This window comes from Pleurodeles waltl, chromosome 12, assembly GCF_031143425.1.
Source record: "Pleurodeles waltl isolate 20211129_DDA chromosome 12, aPleWal1.hap1.20221129, whole genome shotgun sequence".
NCBI lineage: Eukaryota > Metazoa > Chordata > Amphibia > Caudata > Salamandridae > Pleurodeles > Pleurodeles waltl.
The window spans coordinates 508,307,982-508,327,373 of NC_090451.1; the positions used below are offsets into that span (position 1 = coordinate 508,307,982).

Genomic DNA, 19,392 nt, shown 5'->3' on the forward strand with positions numbered 1-19,392 from the left:
GAATCTTAAAAGATCTGTTTATTTGAGTAGCTCTTCACTGTGCTAACCACTGTTGATGTGAATGAGTTCTACTTATCCTCGATGTGTGTAAACGTATCCTTTGCAGATGCTCAAATATCTGCCATGGCTCTTGACCTTTGTTCGTTGGGCACCACCTTCCTACTGTATGATTTTTGTAAAAGTATGTCCTTGTTGTTTCTTCTGAGGGCAATAGTCATAACCCATTTTCTCTCATGTGATTCTTTTGTTGTCTTTCCAGTAATCAACTGCCAGGTCCATATTTTAAACACCCACCGTCCACAAAAATGTGCTCTTGAGGTGGACTTTTTCTTTTTCTTCTCCTCTCTACTCGTCTCTGGCTCTAAGGAGCTAGACATTTGTTGACTGCTCTCACTGCAAACATTCACTCCTTTTCTACCTTTCACTTTTGTGAAGTCAGCAGGGTTTGCACATTTCCTTAAACTTCTGTTTCTTCTCGCTGCTTTGTCTGGTCCTCCCTTAATTCCTCTGTGGTCTGACCTTCCTAACATTAGCGACTTTGACCCCTGTTGTCCCTTCTTTGCTCTGTCCCAGTCTGACTGTTGATGTTGGCTGTCGCAGGCTGTTTCTGGTGTCGAAAGATTCATTTGACTTTCCTTTTGCCCCGCAGACAGCGTATTCGAAACCCCTGTGACTAGAAACATCCGGAGTGATGGCGAGTCTGCACATGGAGAGTATGCTGGTGTGTGCAATCTTAGTAACTCCTCGGTAAGTCTGGCATCTTGAGGTAAAGTGTGCACCCCTGGGGGGAATGGAAGTGGCAATTTGTTACACCTCGTAGATTTTATAGACGAACTGCCTCTTTGGTGCAATGTGGGGAGCCTGGCAGAATTTCATTCCTGTAAAACATTGCCTTATCTTTACAGGATTCAAGTGGAACGGTTGCGGAAAATAAAGACGGCCTTCAAGAAACTGGTACAGTATTTTTTTTTATTTTTTTTGTCATTTACTGTACCGTAATGTTAAAACCCGTTTCAACAGTTGCCTTCAAAATGTAAACCTAATGATCTAAAGCATGCCACACAATGCTTACTTGTGGATTGTGCGACTTCCAGCTCATTGCACGTACGGACACTCCATATTTATTTTTTATTTTCTTTATTTTTTTTTGGGGGGGGGGGGAGTGGGAGTACTTTCTGTAGAGAGGAATGTGTTGCCATCCTTGACCCCCTCCTTGCCCAGCCAGCCTTTTCGTTGTATCTTTCTGTTTGTTGCCTGTACTGGATCATTCTCTGTTCTGTTGTGATAGTTCCTACTTAGAGTTGAAGTATACATTTTTAAAAGGAAGGTTCAGGCCAGTCAAAAGAGTTATTTTGACAGGTCAAATTTGCAATTAAAGCTTTCAGGCCTGGCTACTAGTGGCGGCTTGCGCCTGTAGTCCTGTTTACATTGTCACTAGTGGATGGCACAAGGTGCTGCAGTCCACTTGTGGCATTTAACTTACAGGCCCTGGGAAAACATTGGTACCATATACTAGAGACTAATAGGCAAGTTAAATATACCAGTCAGGATTATTCCTTGTTGAAAGGCGGAGCACAAGCACTTTACCTCTGATTAGCAGGAGTCAAGTGCAGAGTTCCATAACCAGCAACAGTGGGTTCAGTAAAGGGCAACCCTTTAGGGGTGTTCTACAGAAAGGGCACATTTCTAACACCAGTCATTAAGGTCTATTGGAAAACTTGTTCTCTGCTCAGTGTGGGCAAGTTTTGTCATTCTGATTCATTCTAATGAGAACCACAACACTTGGTGGTTGGACAAAGGATTAATGATATTCCTTTCACCGTGGAAAAAATAGCAATGATTTCATAGCTTGATTTATTCAAAGGGACAAAGAAAACTTGTGGAAGGTAATTCATCCAAGGGTGAGTAAAAGTTCAGCAGCAATGACCTGTACTACTTACTGTAATTGAATGTTTGCCTGCAGCAACTCCAGCAACCAACGTCCCTGGGTCTGCCAAAAATGTGGATACCATTTTGAATCTAGATATGTCGATATGTTGTAAGCACCAGTGAATGCTTATTTTCCTTATTTTTTTAAAAACATTTCTTTTATTAGCAATTTAATTAACAATATAAACATACCCTTGGTCGTAGGTCCTCAATCTCTGCTTAGCAAGGGATCATTTAGTTAAGACAGTGATCTGTAGTTAATGGCATCAAAGTCCTCCCGGTCAGATTCCCACATGCAAGTACAGTTCTAAATAGACATTTTTAGTCTGAAATGCCCCGTACTAAAAGTTACCACCAGCATTGCATAACAATTGGAGAGAAGAGAAACATGACATCGATATACATAACATAAAGCAGGTAATCCGCCCCCTCCCCACCCCCCATGGAGCAGCAGTCAGTTCCCCAAACCATCTCATGTTGCATCTCAAACCTCACGTGCTGTGAATACAGTCTAATGTGGTCTAGTGTCATCTTTAGCCTCCTTAGCTTTGGCTTCTACTTTTTTTTATATAATACCTCCCCCCCCCCAGCACCCCTGCCGTTAGACCGCGCTCAGCCCATCCCCCTCTCTGGCGTCAGCTAGCACCGCCGCCTCAGCCTTGGCCCTGCGCAACAAGGTGCAGCGCCAGACAGAAGTGTATTGTGCTGCCGGTTCCACGTCATTGCAATCTGGCGCTTGTTCAGTACAAATGCCAAGTCTATAAACCTGTGGAGAAATTTGTCACACTTGGCTCTAGGACAGATACCCAGTAAGCAGGACTATGGGATAACCGCTTCCACCAAAGAAGAGGTGTAGGGTGTCACCTCCTCCTATGCACGGAGAAACATGCGGACAGTCCCACACCATATGACAAAACTCCCGCATCCTGGAACCCGCATCAGACAGTTTGGGCTCGAGGCAGGAAACGTGCATTCCAAACAGTGAAGTGTAAGATATGTTTGGTGTAGAAAATTAAACTAGGTGAAATGGAACTGGGAGTTACGCGAAATATCCTTAATCATGCTTTGGGCCTAGGCCCATTGCTTATCAGTCAGGAAAATATGGAGGTCCGCTGCCCAGCGGTTCTTGGATTTAGTGAACAGCTTTTGCCACTGTGCCAAAAGAGCTGCATATAATGCTAGCATGGTATGGAGCAGGACCGCAGTCACAGGTCCAGCGGTTCTTGTCCCCTGGTCAGTCAATATGTGACAGACTGCCCCGAAAGTCAAGAATTGTCCCGCTGACAGATTAAAGCATGTCCACTTTTTAGTAAACCTAAAAAAAAGTCCCTCCATCATAGAAATCACCCAATCGAGTTTCACCTGCTTCCCTCCAACAGGTCACATTGTGATGACGTGTAAAGTCTTGGAGAGCCAGCCATTGCCACACCGGGATTAAGGGCAAGTATGGGGGAGGGACCCTACAGCCCTGAATATATTTTAGCCAGCGGCGTCTCCTCTGGCGCACCGTGACCAGGGGTGAAAATCCATGTGAGTAAGGGGGTCCCAGATGAAACACACAAGACCCTTGGATGCTCACCGCAAGGGCCAGTGCAATTGGTCAGTCATTTTCCTTACTTAACACCAACAGAGGTACCTCTGAATGAAGTAGATCATTACTGAAAAAACCCTTATTTGCAATTCGTTTAAGGTTGAACAGATCTGTTGGTGATGACAGGCAAAGTTCCCGTGGTTTAATATCTGTGCAACAAAACCTAAAAAGCAATGGACTGAATATGGCATCACAGATGAACTTCCAAATTACATTTTCAATGACCTCACATGTCCGATCCCCATTGACATCACTGATCTCGCTCAGTGACACTGCATCAGGTATACATTGGGCAAACGCGAAGACCTTAACCCAATGGACGTTGAGGGTTGGGGCTCTTTCTGGACCATGTTTTGAGACCAAATACTACTGCTGCATTTCCCTTAAGTTTGTGTACATAGACTCTGACCTTCGAATCGAACCTTTGCTGTCAGTGAAGACTGAAGAAGCCAGAACCTACTTTATCTGCAGAAAGCAAGGCCTGGCAATTTGGTGAAATTTGTCTGCACATTGGCCCTCGGCTCTCCTCCACTACCTTGAAGACCGATTGTACATAGCTTCAGCCATATATTGAGCAGGCACAGGTTGAAGGGCTTGGCTTTGTCAGGGCCAGCACTCAATACATTAATCACATGAGCGCATTCTGCCCCACATTTGACTCTGGGTGCAGACTTGGCACTTGTTGTCCCATTTGTTGTGCCCAGCGGGCAGAGAATCAAACCTTTAGGCACACCCTTAAGCCATAGCTGCCCCCAAAGATTTTAAAGGTGGGTTGAGGGTAAGGCTTCAAGTCTCAAGGTTGCAACCTGTGTAAGCTGAAGTTTCGGATGCAGTTGCTAGAGAGGGGGAGAGGTGGGGGAGGGTGTGTGTGTGTGTGTGTGTGAGAATAGCTGTAAGGTTTAATGTTCATGATGCAGAGCTTTGTGTGTAGTGCAGACATCTTGGTTTTGTGTTCTGTATCGGAGAGCTTAGTGAGTTAGTGACTTTGTAGGCGAGGCAAGTTAAAAATATGTTGCAATAGCCCTTGAGATGTGCAACCACTGCTGTTTGTAACTTTAGATACGTAACTTTGGACCCTTGATATTACTTCTTCGGTTTACAGATCACAGAAGTGTCCTGAGACCTTGCCCAAGAGCAGAAAATGGTTTTAATGGATGCTTCCTGCATGTGTTTCCTAAAGGCTGGGGAAGGCTCTCCAAGGCCCAGATTTCCCTTTCAGTACCAAATGCTTTGACCACAGATTAGACAGTCGTGTATTTTTTTTTTTTCTTACCCACTGACAAGGAAGAGTTTGCAGCTGCTGCACAATCCACAAGGCAATCCATCTAACCAGCCTTACCTAAGTGCTGGAGAGGGCTGTCTTTTTGGCAAAGAGAATAGGAGGGTTGTGATGACACACCTTTAACTCTTCCTTGGTGGTCTGCCGAAGGCATAGGAGAAATGTCTCACCCCTTGAGGCTCATGTGCCCCCTACCCTTACTGAAGGGCAGGGGACAGCCGAGTCGCGCCACACTGCCATCACCTTATCCAAGGACATGTGAGGGAGTCCCCCTCTGAAGGCGCTTGGTGTGCCAGGACAAAAGAGAGCAGCATAGTCCTCCCGCTCTAGGGTGCAGGAGATGGAGGGCCGAGGCAGCTGACAACTACCACAGTGACGCATGCAGCCGTGGTCTCCTGCCAGTGCGAAATGCCTCGAGTAGACTTCCCTCCACAATCCAAAAAATCTCCTTTAAATTTAAAAGGGGACCAAAATGTGTAGAGGCCCAAACATGTAGCTGGCCTCAACTTGGGCAGGCTAGCAAAAGAAGAACATTTATCAAAGCGTTTATTTCAATTTGTTTGTGAGCCTGGTCTTTGTAGATTTTTATTTTAACCAAATATCTCCTTAATTTCTGTTCTGAGCTATTCTCTTCCTTCCTTCTAGTACCTCTTCCCCTTTCTCTGCATGCCTTACATTTGTCTTCATTATTTTCTCCGATGATTTGTTCCCACAGATCAGGTGGTAGTGAAATCAGTGGTTGACATGTTTGAAAAGAGGATGACTCCGGAGCCGCTGCCTCCCCCTCCTTCAGAGCCGGTGAAGATCAAAACTGAGAGCACGAGTGCAGTCTGTATGAAGCTGTTCAGCCAGCCGCAGTCCACCGCTAGCTTATCCGGTGCCATCCGCCTGCGAAAGGTGATGCTCAGAGCCCGTGTGTGTGTGGCTTCTGCAGGCCGGGGACCACACATACAGCACCCGCTTGTCCACCTGCATATGTTTGTTCGTACTAGTTGAACGTGTTAAATTCAGGAGTTAGTAGGATCGTGATGTTGGGGGGGGGGGGGGGGTGGCGGCAGCAGCTGAGGGTTGTATTCCATCTAATGGACTGCAGGTCCAAATTGAGAACAAGCGTCCTATAGGTTGCTTTATTCGTTTGTCTCACTGTAGATGAAAGTCGGTGTACTGGTAGCTCTATTAGATCTCCGGTCTCTCGAAGCCACATTTCAAGATGCACCTGTGTAAACCGAGGTACACCCGAGGACAAAGTAGTGAAAAAGCATCACATATTTTAAGCTCCAGACGGAGAAATGAGGTGGTGCAGCAATTTCGTATTTTTAGGCCTTGTATTTTTTTTATCTCCCTGTTGTTATATATTCGCACAGCTGTGTAGTGGTTCACATGGCCGGGCAACTGAAGCTTGAACCTGCAAATAACAGAGCTCGATTCAGCTTGAGCCCTTTTCAATCCTTGCTTTATTTGCAGGAGCGGGAGGCCGAGATAGCGTTGCTTTGTGCAACACTGGATCCCAAGAATCCGTGGAGAAAGGCGATAACGAAGCAGCGAAGCTTACGAAGGGATAGTCCACGGGAAATGGTGAGTAGTCGCACTGACGCCCTTTGGTGGGTTTGGTCACGCAGGGATCTCCTCGGGCGCTCCGTTCACAGAACATGCACCATTGCGCACCAGTAAAAACCCCAACACTAATGGCTGTGCCGAGGACAAAGCGTTAGTCGTGTGGGTTTGGCAAGATTCCGCCATTAGGAAGCACCCACTAGAATCTGTTAGCACTGGTACTGTTCTCTCTAATTCACACCAAGACCCCTGGGATGAAATTGCCACAGTCATCATTAGTACCGCGACTTTTATGGTGCTTTTCCTTTCCGCCGATGTGCTGCTGATGGGTTGTTTCCAAAGAGTGGTTAAGAGTGTTCATCTGTGCCTTAATATGTGGATTTCTGTGGCATGCCTGCTCCCATAGAGAGGCCATTATGTTTTGTGACATTGGCACGTGGCACTGGGCGGGGGGGTGGACACAGGTTTTCTCAGTGACTTGGCATAGCTTTTGCATCAAGAGCTTTGTTGCTCTAACCAGCAGGTGCCGCCTAGTGCCGAGAGCTTGCAGGACAGCGCCCAGAGAGGCCAAGGGGCCGAGAAAAATGCGTCATTTCTGCAAAGTACTGATGACTCCACAGTAAGTGTTGCTCACACTTATGGCTCCCAGCTAGCTCACTTGGGCCCTTTCACTCACTAACCACCCCACTCCATCAACCTGTCTGTGTCCGGTATGTCTATACTTTACTCTTTTACTTCATTTGGCTTTCATTCTCCTGCCGTCGTTTCCACTAAATGATGTTTTTTGCAGCTTATTACAGTCTTCGTTTTTTCCCCGTAGTGTAAAATAAAACACTCCTGCTGCCCAGGATCCCGGACAAAAGTTGTCTTTAGGCTTTTACTTTCTTTTATCTCCGAACCCCCTTACTCACTGGTGGCTTATTTCACTGTCCCTAAACACTGGGTCGGGAAATAGTAGTAGTAATGGCCTGAAAACATTCTACTATGATGTTCCCTGTGATCTTTGGCTGCACGTTTGCTTTAACTACATAGATTGTCTGATTAGAACTTGAACTGGGGGCATCGATATTTGTTCATGTGTAAGAGATTAGGAGACTGCTTTATTCGTCTCTGCCTGTCTGGTCTCTGATAGCTTGTGCCAATCCTTTACTTCACACGTTTCTTCATTCTCCCTCTATTTCTAGGTATCTGACATGGATCCATTCACTCCGGACAATCTCGAAGAGGATCTGTTCGGTAACACGTCTGAGGAGCGCTGTGTATCCTCGCTGGAAATTCGCTTGAAGGGCTATTCTCCAGAGATTGATTTAGGTGTGTGCATCTCATGTACCGAGAGTAAGAACAAGTGACTAGTGATGCTTGAAGCACGTTCGTCTAAGCAAGGTAGCATTCGGATCTCAAAATAGCAAATTCCTCCACTGCAGAGGGTAGGGGTCATCGGATAAGTAGCTGGATGGGAATTCGATCAGGTGGGTGCAGTTTTGAGCCTCTCTGGGTTGCCTGTTCATGAAGTTCCATAGAACTTTGCTCACTGGCAACGCCTGTACTTAGCACGATTATGTACTTGTTTTTAAACTACTTATAGGGTTGCTTAGTACCTGTCTCACATGCTTTGTGTTGGCTCCACAGATGTTTCTATTTTGTTGAGGGGACACAGGATTACATCACTCCATCATGAACTTCTGTACAAATCATTTGCGCTATGTGCCAGTTCCACCACTGACTCTGGATTTGTCCATACTTTATTCTCTGGTCCCCTGCTACTTCTGTTATGGTGTCAGCAGCTTACTCTAGCAGGCTGTGTAGTGTCTTGACTGTGTTTCCCATCTTTGCAGAAAGCGTTACTGACATTCTTTACTCACTCCATGGTTTATGCTGTCACCAGTAGCTCTTATAAGGATGTGGGGAACCCTTGTGCACTTCCATGTACTCTGTGATGGCTAAATTAAATTTCCTCTCCAATTACTGAAAAGGGGTGGATTTTCTCTGCTAACTTGACCCGGTATTTATTTCTTGGAAGGGGTTGGGTGGTGCAAGTTTAGTGGGAGTAAGCCAATGTGGTGTATGCTGATCTGAAGTCTTTCTTTGCTACATGATCGACTTTTTCTCTCCAGATACCAAGAAGCACACCAGCTCTCCTCGCAAAGTCACCTTTGCTTCACAAACTGAAACCATCCCATCCACAAGTTATGACGAGGGTGATTCCATGTCAAGCCTTTCTCGGAAGGCTTCAGGTAAGGCTGTCCCAGCAGTCCAACTGGGAACAATATGACACCCATGCTAGTCAAGACGACTTAACATTGGAGAACTGGGAGAGCAAAGTTTAGGAGGTAATCAAGAACATGTGACGTCTTAACAAATAAGTCACTGCGAATTACCCAGTGATTATAGGCCTTGAGTGAGCATCGATAGGGAATGGGGTTATGATGTGTGGGTTTAGATGGATATTGGAGTCCTCTAATGAGTAGTCTGGAGCAGGGGGGCTGTTGATGGGGCCTACTTGGTGCACTTGTGCATTAGCTAAGTATCTGGAGAGGCCTAGCTTTCTGAGGTTGCCTATTTAAGAGCATTGAGGGGCCTGAACAGTACCAGTAGAGTTATTGTCATTTGTAATGTGCTACTGCACATGTCACTCAAACAATGCTCCAGGGTACTTGTACACAACCACTGAAACACAACCATAACCACTACTTGTTTAAATGATAGTTACGGTTTCTCATAAATACTTATTGTTCTTTTTGCAATTGGTTTTTATTTAAACTTGGAAGAAAATGCAAAAAGCGTAGATGCTAATAGTTTTCATATTGATATCAGCATATTATTGTCAAAAACACATCTTGAGTGAGTTGAGTAACAAAAGCAGGAAATGATCCATAAGTTGACAACAAAGTAAGCAACTGTTCTCTAGGAAAGAGAAACCATTCACCTTTTAGTCTATGAAAGTTCTTGCTTTTCAAACTCTTACATCCAGCCTTCTTCGGATACCTTGAATAGGATTAAGGTAGACCGACTTCGCAAAGCGAAATGCTTCATTGTAGCTCACCACACACAGTGAATTGATTTAAATTGTTCCTTTCATATTTTCCTGGGTTCTCAACCAGCTTTTTGGCCACAATGAAGTTTTCCCCACAAAGTAGACTTAGCTTGTTCTTCTGTTCCTTAAAGTCGAAAAACATTAAAGCCCTTTCCTTCCAGATCACCATACTTGCTTGTTAATCATATGAATGTAGCAAGAACTAAAAAAAAAAAAAGAAGAAAAAAAATCCAATCAACTATGCTTTTTTCTGTTGTGCTGGATTTAAAGAAGTTCTATTGAATCCCTCTTTAATGACTGCTTGGCAAGTCAAGTAAGCATAGCCTGTATCCCTTCTAGAGCTTAGTGTCTTGCTTCAGCGAGTTCAGTAGGGAATTATTACCGTGCCTGTCAATCCTTTCAGTAGTGGTCAAAGGATTCATATTCCCTTTCCCTTTCTTGACCTCTGCAACAAAACAGGCACCAAAGGACACAAAACTGTTGAATCTTTATTGCATTAGGTGGACTTCTTGCTAAAAGGTAGGATTCATGGGTTTCTCCATAAGTAGAGCATTGTTCTACACATCTTCCGTGCCTGCTGTGTTCATGCAGTATGGCTATCAGGGAAATGTCAAATACAAATTAAATAAAAGCCCACTCTTTGTGTTTTCTTTGTGTCTGGAGAATTCACACGTGGCTGTAAATTATTTGAAGTACAGCAAAGTCTATTGTCCAGAAATTATGGATGGGAACTGTCTCGATCTTTACAAGGTTTCCTTTTTTTGGGGCTGAATTCAGCTCCCAGTGTCTCTCAAAGTCATGTCTGTTTTACAGTAGCATCTAAAGTAATAGTGACTAAGAGAGGGGTGTTCATCTCAATCCCATATTGGACAGTTGGCAAATTTTAAACAGTCACCACCTGTAAATAGTATCTGCCCTACTATATGATCTTTCTACTGACAAATTAGCCCATATTTCAGTTTATGAAGAAATTGGCTAGTTAGTGCCTGATACATCCCTACAGCACATGTTCTGCCTATCCCCACCCTCACAAGTTCCTTCTAGGGGAGTTAGTTTCCCTGTTCATGTTATGCACTGACAACATGACTGGCATATCCCATGGAGTAAGAATGCCTCGTGCTGTACTTTTTTTCCCTTGCCCATAGAAATGTGGTTCTTGGTGCTGATTGGAGATTTGCCACTTTCTGTTTGATCAGTTGGATGGGGTAGTAGCTCTAACTGACTGGGAAGAGAAGAAGAAAACTGATTTGATTTTTGACTGGAAGGTAAGATTTCATCTTGCCTTGCCCATGTGATCTTTGCACGAGGATGTTTGTCCTCAATAGGGCCAGCCTTTCTATTTGGTTGACTGGTTTCCTTTAATTGACCAAATGTGTACCTTTGGACAAGGAAAGCTCTCCAGAGGTGCATTCCTGTTCCTATGGTCAGGGAAATTCCTGCATCTGTGTGACCCCCACCATCACGATCCTGTTAACACAAGTCATTAACATAGCTCAGAGAAGCAAATGTTTTGAAATTACCTTGGTGGTCTCAGCTTTCCCTAGCTACCTCTCTTTTAAGATTGTGGGTCTCAAGTTAAGGAACTCGATGTTCCTCCTTTAGAGGGAGGGCTTATCCTCCTCCCTCACCCTTCAATAAGTCAGTTTAAAAGCTTTCTTATGTTGGCCAAGGCCAATAAGCATTAATGCCTTTTTGGTGAGGATTTTGCCATTTTACAAGTGCCCAGAAATGAATCCATTCTGAACTACAGTATGGGTCTGATTTTATAATTAGGCTTTTATGCATGCATTTAAATGAGCAAATATACCCTCTTATTTTTTATGTGTCTTGTCGACCGGTTTTGGCTGTCAAGTTTACTTATGCAAGACCTTCGTTTAAGTCATTGACTACTCCAGAGCATTTTATTTGCAGTTGGCTGTCTTTTTGCACTTTTTAGCTTCTGCTTGGAACAACTGTGGCATTTTGCAGTGTTGATTTAGGAGACTTTTAAAGCCATGGCCTCCATTTAATAGCAGTCAGTGAAGTAATTTATGTACTGACTTCTTTAGTAATATTATGTTCTTTAGTCGTATAGTGGTATTAGTGAGCTATATCCCCTTTTGGCAGAAGAGCCTTTAGTTATGTTTCTTGATGGAGCTCTCCTCTTTTTAGAACTGGTTTGACGCTGCATTTGTCACTAGATCTTACGTGATTAACCTAAAACAAAGCCTTCAGAAGTACTGTAGCATAAGTCATCCAACCATTTTTCGCTGTAAGCTTCCCACCCAAACCCCATGAACAAACCCCCCCCCCCCAGCAAAATGTTTTGAAGTCTGATTGAACCCACCCCCCTTTTCACAAATTGCATTGCAGTACTTGGGAGGGGAAGGGCAAAGGCTGAGTCCAGAGGGCGGGATTTATTAGATCATTTCATGGGTACGTTTTTTGTAGCTCATAATCCACACCAAGTGTGAGACTTTAAAGCGCAAATACATCAAACAAAAATTGGAATAGATCAAAAACACCACTCTTAATACATCTGCTGATGGCTGCGGCCCGAGTTTCTCCTCCATGCCTGGCTAGAACTCCAATCTTGAAACAGATTCAGTGTCCCTTGCAGAAAAAATGAGATCCTACATGTTGCCCACCTCTTCAAAGCAAGAGTGTCCTCAGCCCTAATGCTAGCAAGGTGAATGAGCCTCAGTGCCTCTTCTGTAAAGTAAGACCATTATAATTGTGATGCTGTGGGCCCCTCACACTCCTTGGCTCCAGTGCCACTGCACCTGCTTCACTAATGAGACTGACTACCTTGCAATGCCGTCAGTCTTCTCTGCTCCTTGCTGAAAACTTGGGCCCAGCCTTATTCCATCCACTTTTCTGCCATCTCTCTGAGACCTAAGCTAAGTTAGTATGTTTGCTTCAATTTTCCCCGATGTTGGGCCATTAGTCTGAGGCACAGCAATGATCCACCAGCCTTAACGTAAGCAAGAAAGATGAGTAAAATATAAATTTGCGTTCAGTTGGCTCCTCACACCAGTGAACTCCTGTGCCACTGCATCTGCAGCACAACTGATATCTAATCCCCTCTCCTCTCCACGGGGCCATCACTCCTGGGCCTGAGGCCTAAAGGAGGCTGTCTGCAATTTTCAGTTTTAAAAAAACATAAAGAAAGACAATCAATCATTAGATTTATTGATAAAGCGCGCTTTGTACCCGTCAGGGTTTCGAGGTGCTAGGGAAGGGGGGGGGGGGGGGTAGCTGCTATCGTTCGAAGAGCCATGTCTTGAGGAGTCTCCTGAAGGTGAGGAGGTCCTGGGTCTGGCGTAGCGAGGTCGGGAGTGAGTTCCAGGTCTTGGCGGCGAGGTAGGAGAAGGATCTGCCGCCAGAGGTCTTGCGCTGGATTCGGGGGGCGAGGGCGAGGTTGGCAGAGCGTAGTTGGCGTGAGGGAACGTAGAAGTTGAGTCTGGTGTTCAGGTAGGTGGGTCCGGTGTTGTGTAGTGTCTTGTGTGCGTGGGTGAGGAGTTTAAAGGTGATCCTCTTGTCTACGGGGAGCCAGTGGAGGTCCTTCAGGTGGTGGGAGATGTGACATCGGCGGGGTATATCGAGGATCAGGCGGGCGGATGCGTTCTGGATGCGTTGGAGTCGTTGGATGTCTTTAGTTGGGATGCCTGTGTAGAGTGCGTTGCCGTAGTCGAGTCTGCTACTGACGAGGGCTTGGGTCACCGTCTTTCTGGTTCCTGTTGGAATCCACTTGAAGATTCTGCGGAGCATGCGGAGGGTGTTGAAGCAGGAGGAGGAGACTGCGTTGACCTGTTTGGACATGGTGAGAGCTGAGTCGAGGATGACGCCAAGGTTTCGTGCGTGGCTGGCTGGGGTGGGTGGGGGGCCCAGGGCGGTGGGCCACCAAGAATCATTCCAGGCCGATGGGGAGCGGCCGAGGATGAGGACTTCCGTCTTGTCGGAGTTTAGTTTCAGGCGGCTGTTGCTCATCCACTCGGCGATGGATTTCAGTCCCTCGTGGAGGTTGGCTTTGGCGGTGTGAGGATCTTTGGTCAGGGAGAGGACGAGCTGGGTGTCGTCGGCGTAGGAGAGGATGCTGAGGTTGTGCTGACGGGCCAGTTGTGCGAGGGGGGCCATGTAGACGTTGAACAGCATTGGGCTTAGCGAGGAGCCTTGGGGGACGCCGCAGATGAGGTTGGTGGCTTCGGAGCGGAAGGGTGAGAGTCGGACTCTCTGGGTTCTGCCGGAGAGAAAAGAGGAGATCCAGTTGAGGGCTTTGTCTTGGATACCGGCTTTGTGGAGGCGATTTAGTAGGGTGCGGTGGCAGACCGTGTCGAAGGCAGCGGAGAGGTCCAGGAAGATGAGGGCTGAAGTTTCGCCGTTGTCCATTTGTTGTCTGATGTCATCTGTGGCGGCGAGGAGTGCAGTCTCTGTGCTGTGGTTGCGTCTGAAACCGGATTGGGAAGGGTCTAGGATGGAGTTGTCTTCGAGGTAGTGGGAGAGCTGTGCGTTGACGATCTTCTCAATGACTTTCGCTGGGAAAGGGAGGAGGGAGATCGGACGGACGTTTTTGAGATCGTTGAGGTCAGCCTTAGGTTTTTTGAGGAGGGGTTGGATTTCTGTGTGCTTCCAGCTGTCCGGGAAGGTAGCAGTGTTGAAGGAAAGGTTGATGATCTTGCGGAGTTTGGGGGCGATGGTGACGTCTGCTTTGTTGAAGACGTGATGTGGGCAGGGGTCTGAGGGAGATCCTGAGTGGATGGAGTTCATGGTCTTTAGGGTTTCGGCGTCATCTACGTGGGTCCAAGTGGTGAGGCGGTCGGCGTGGGAGGAGTTGTTTGGGGTGGGGACAAGAGCTCTACATCTCCCCCAAGTTGCTTGGGACCTGTTCACTATGCAGCTGGGGTGACCTGGGCCCTAATGCTAACAAGAAAAATGCCCCCACCCACCTTTTTGTGTATAGCAAAGTTATAATTCGGGCACAATGGTCCCTCATATTGTTGCCCCTGTGCCATTGCACGTGCTGCAGAAATGGTACTGATGGCCAGTTAAAAACAAATTGAGCCTACATCTCTTTCCACCTTTCACGGGGATCTCCCGGAGGAAGGTGTTTCTGTCCATTTGTAAACACAAAAATTAGCTCCTCCATAGCGCCCAAATTCTCTGGGCTTCGCCTTTGATGCTATCCATGGGCTCTGCTCCTTTCCACTTTCTCCTAGCTGCTACTCCCTCCGATCACTTGAAAAGACACCTGCATGTAAATAGGTCAAAGTGAGTGAGGTGTATGGGGACAGAGGTGCCCATGCTTGTTTTAATTTGACAAAAACAGTCCTTTTACTTATTTGTTAAAAGCAACCATCGATGAATGGTTACTGGGGACCTTTAGGAGCCTCCTAGGGGAAACTGAAAGGGGGGTGGTCTAAATTGAAGCCAATTGAGGGACAAAGTGCTAAAGAAGAAACTGGCCTTCTCACCTGGGTACCGGCCACCTGGAAGAAATATAAATGTGTGCAGTTGGCTTATTCAGAAAATGCAAAGGCTTCTTGGAAGTTGAGTATAAGCTTTAATTTGCGGAATCACTTGAAGCGTCATGGTGAAAAATATGTATTCTTTTGGAGAGGGTACGTAAGGGTGTTGAGCTTTTGGAAAGCAAAAATATTTGCACTAGATACAGTGAGATTACCTTTTACTAAAATGTGTTCTGTGAAATTACTTGTTTTAGTCTGTACTCTAAATCATTTTGCGGCAGCATGTTTTATACCCAGTGCCACTGGAATTATGTGATTTTTGTGGCTGTCCGCATATTGAAAACTTCCTAACTTACGAGACGGAAAGTTTGAATTCTCTTAAGAAAAGAGGGGAGGATTATGCGCTGCTTCCTTTTATTACATTCCAGCCAACGTCAACAATAGCAAAAAACTACTTTTCCCTATAGGCAACAGGAAAGGACTACAAAAATTTGTCTAATCCCAATCCGACCATAAACAGACGTTCCCTGGTCAACTTTCTCTTTCTTGAATGCTCCATGCAGTTTCTTTATTCACCCTTGTTCGAGCCAGAACCTGGGAAAAACACAAAATAGAATTAGAATAACACAACGGGTAAATCCAGGATCATGCTGTAGACCAAGAGACAAGCACATGCTACATTACATGACTTGTGTTCAGGAAAACAAATCTTGCTGTGCATATATTAACAACATTTCCAGAAACCTGGAACAAATATCTCAAGCCACTTTACTTACACTGTTCAAAGTTCCACAAAATCATCATTGACTCTGATATCAGTTTCTTTGAACCATGTAGGGGCGGCAATTTCTCAGAAACCTGGATGGGAATAATCCTCGCCTCCATGTCCTTAATAGAATTGAAACTTTACGTTGCATAACCTAGGACATTTTTCATTCTATGTCAGGACCGTGTGAGGCTTATGCTCGTTCATAGCTTGTCCACCACCAAGAATGCCATATCTAAAACATTTTTTAAATGAAACCGCTTCAATATGGAGTCCGAAGGCCAGTCTGCTGCATTAAGGATATCCTCTAGTCTTGCCCCTAGAGTAAAGGCTTTAAAGGCCATTGCCCCCTCACGGAGTGGGTTCCAAATTGCAACACGTCAATGCCCACTTCTTGCACGACCCAGCAAACCGGAGACTGCTTTAAAAGGCTTCTTGAGAGATATTAAAAGTTGTCTCTCGCCAGGTGGACTGACTTCCTCCATTATGTTCTCCTATGCCTTGAGGCTTTGCACTACGCACAATTTGGGGAACTTTAAGAAAAGCCTGGTAAGACATCAGCTTAGAATTGAATTTTGTTCTTCTTGAATTCTGGAAAGTGACACCATGGGGAGTAAACCCACTATCTGTGATGTCCAGAGCTCGGACGTTGGAAACTCTTCAGCAAGGAAACCTACAAAGCAGCATTGTGAATTTCACTGATAATTATTTTTCAGACATTTGTTGCACTGCCATAACTGGAAAAGATGTAAGACTTTATTGACATCCCGTAGGGAGGAATATCTGAGTTTCAGGGTAGTACCAGATGGGATTACTCTCATCAATTTGCACACCAGTGGGTGTTCCCCTGCCAGAGAACCTATATTGGCCTATGACCTGCAGCAATGACTGACCAGTACGAATTGACCGTTTGGTCAGCTAAGCTTTGTGATGCGAGCAAGGCCAGGAAGTTCATTATAGAGACGGCTTCGCACCCCACGGGATCCTCACGGTGATCAACACACCAATGACCCCGCTTTTACCATGCCGACCTGTATCATTTTGTGATCCTGTCTGCCCATGCTGAGGCCAGCATTCTTTCAGCCTTCTGTGAAAGTCACGGGACTTGCCTTCTTTCCCTCTAATCCTCCACACTATGAGAGGCATTCAACCCTGAAGGATTAACTGGTGACTGTTGCCCAGAAGATCCCAAAGGAGATTTGGAGCGTGGGGTAGAAGGACCGGAGACTCCCAAGAAAGTTCCAGAAGAACTGGGAACCAAACTTGTGACCGCCAGAATGGCATGATCAGGACTAAGTTTGCATGTTGTCGTCTCACCTGCATTGACAACCTCTTAATCATTGCGAAAGAGGGCAACTAGTATCCCCTCTCCCTGGACCAGTCCTGCAGGAAAGCATCCTTTGCTGCTGCCGCCAGGGGGTCCAGCTTTCAGCTGAATTATCTGGCGACTTGGTGATCCAGACGGGAGACGAGGTCCACTGTGAAAGGCTCCCACCAAATGTCTGATTTCTGGAATATCCATGGATCCAACTGCCTCCGCTCATGTCGGAACAAGTTCTCGAGCACCAATCTACTACCTTGTTGGAGGCTCCTGGAAGATGTTCTGCTGTGACAGAGGCATTGTTGGACAGGCAGAATGTCCAGAATTCCTTGGCCAGATCTGCCAAGACTTTTAATCTGATGCCTCCCAAATTGATATAGTGAACCACTGTAATGTTGTCCATTTTGAGGAGGACACAGCAACTCACCTTCTCTTTGGTCCATCATTAAACAAATGATGAAAGAACCCACTATCAGCTTCAGGCAGTTTGTGGATTAGAAGCTCTACAGTAGACCATTTTCCTCTTGTGAAAGAGTACCTGCGTGATGCCCCCCCCCCCCCCCCCCCCCTCCCCCAAAATCCTGATTAGCTGGCATCTTCCTCAATAGCAATAGCAATACCCTGGTCTGATCCATAGATGGCTGTTCCATTCCATGCCTCCATGTGAGCCAACCACCATCTCCTCTGATTCCTGACTTCCTCTGTCAAAGGAACTTGCTCTGAGTATTGGAGGCCACTGCGTAGGTGGAGGGCCTTGAGCTGTTGAAGGGTCCTGAAATATAACTGGCCAGGAAGATTGCCTGGAGTGAGGAGGACAGAAGCCCCGCCACATGGGCTACTTGGCACCGCAAGTTTGTGGGCCTGGACAGAGTCTTTCTCAAATCTCTCCGAATTTTAGCCACGTTCCTGGGTGGCATACTTGGATTTTTTTTACTGGTGAATTGCTGACTAACCCCAGAAAGGTTGCCTGTTTGGATGGAGTCACAAAGGATTTTTTTCTTGTTAATGTCAAACCCCACGCTTTCCATCAGGTGGATTGTCCTTTGCAACTGATCACTCAGCCTGAATGGACATTGGTCCATGAGAAGGAGGTTGTCTAAGTAGATTAGCAGGCGGTAGCTCCGAGGAACTCCATCACCAGCTTCAACACATTGGTGGAGCACAAGGGGGCCAAGGACAGTCTGAAAGGCAGTGTCTTGAATTTGTGTACTTGATTTCTCCATATGAACTGCAAAAACCTGCATTGGGACGGAAAAATAGGAATTGTCAGGGACGTGTCTTTGAGGTCGAGACACACCATCAGTCTTCTGGCCGCAACAGATCGTGCAAGATATTGATACATTCAGTCTTGAAATGGCTGTAAACCAACCACCGGTTGAGTTCATTTAGGTTGATCATGGGGTGTTGACCTCTGTCCCACTTCTCCACCAAGAAGATATTGCTGAGGAAACCTCGCGGGTTGAGACATTTTAGGGCAGTTGTGTCTTTCTGGAGCAGATCTGCCACTTCCTGATCTATCCAGGCAGCCTGGTCCCCTGAAAAAAACAATGGACCTGAACAAGAGCATTTGATGGGAGAACCGTAAAACTCGATCTGAAAACCCTGGACCTTTTGTAAAGCCCATGCGTCGGCGTTCAGTGCCTCCCACTTGTGTAGAAACAAAGTGTCTTTTTCTATTCTTAGACGTAGAAAGTGATCACAATATTTAGGGGATCCCCTGACTCCAGAAAATCAGATCCAGCCTACCTGAAAGAAGGAGATGGACCCTGAAGAGTTGCAAAATGAAGAACAGAAGACCAGCAGCTGACTTGGCCCCAGCCTTGCCCACCTGCCAGCTGTCCTCAGCCATATCTCCAAAGACTATTTGCCCTGTAACTGTCTGTGCCTCCAAAAGCCTTCGAGGGCCGCCAGCCTTCAACCAAGACACAGGAATTCCAGTGGAGTAGCGGAGCTGCTCCCCTGCATCTTGCCTGCACCCCAGAAGAGCTGCAAGGGCTCTGGACCAAACAGATGTCTGCAGTGATCGCATTAACTAATTGAGGTTTAATAACATGAGTGTTCCCAATGATTAGGTTAATTTGCATTTATGTATCATTTATGGTATTACATTATTTTGTACGCAGTTGGCTAAAAGTGAAAAATACCCAAAAACTTTTGGATTGTTTTTTTTTTTTTTTTTTTTTTTTTTTTTTTTTTCATCCACATCTTTGCCCCTCTCACCACAGCGCTTATAATCACAGTTGCAATATGTTTTATGGACTTTAACTTCTGGATAATGAAGACAGCCTGGGAACGGGACGAATGAACAAAGTGGCACTTCCAGAGGATCTTTGTTTATAAGAACTTACAGAGGAAGACACGCCTCACTAGGGCACAGCTATGGACCCCCAGGGTCAGCACCCCACACTTTGAAGACACCTGTACTAAAGAGAGGTGTTTTAACTCTAACCACATGTTGGTGGACAAGGGCACAT

At 45.9% G+C, this 19,392-nt stretch overlaps 1 protein-coding gene across 4 annotated transcripts in view; it reads left to right on the forward strand.

Annotated features, from left to right (window-relative positions):
* LOC138267998 (anillin-like) overlaps positions 1-19,392 on the forward strand; it is a 152,316-nt gene that overhangs the window by 21,230 nt on the left and 111,694 nt on the right. For 3 of the 4 annotated variants that reach the window (XM_069217302.1, XM_069217299.1, XM_069217301.1), the window contains exons 4-10: positions 650-747; positions 906-954; positions 5,515-5,696; positions 6,264-6,374; positions 6,874-6,972; positions 7,538-7,664; positions 8,468-8,587. In XM_069217302.1, coding sequence (XP_069073403.1) covers positions 650-747; positions 906-954; positions 5,515-5,696; positions 6,264-6,374; positions 6,874-6,972; positions 7,538-7,664; positions 8,468-8,587 — 786 coding nt within the window. The remainder of the gene's footprint in view (positions 1-649; positions 748-905; positions 955-5,514; positions 5,697-6,263; positions 6,375-6,873; positions 6,973-7,537; positions 7,665-8,467; positions 8,588-19,392) is intronic. The other variant, XM_069217300.1, reaches the window with a different exon arrangement.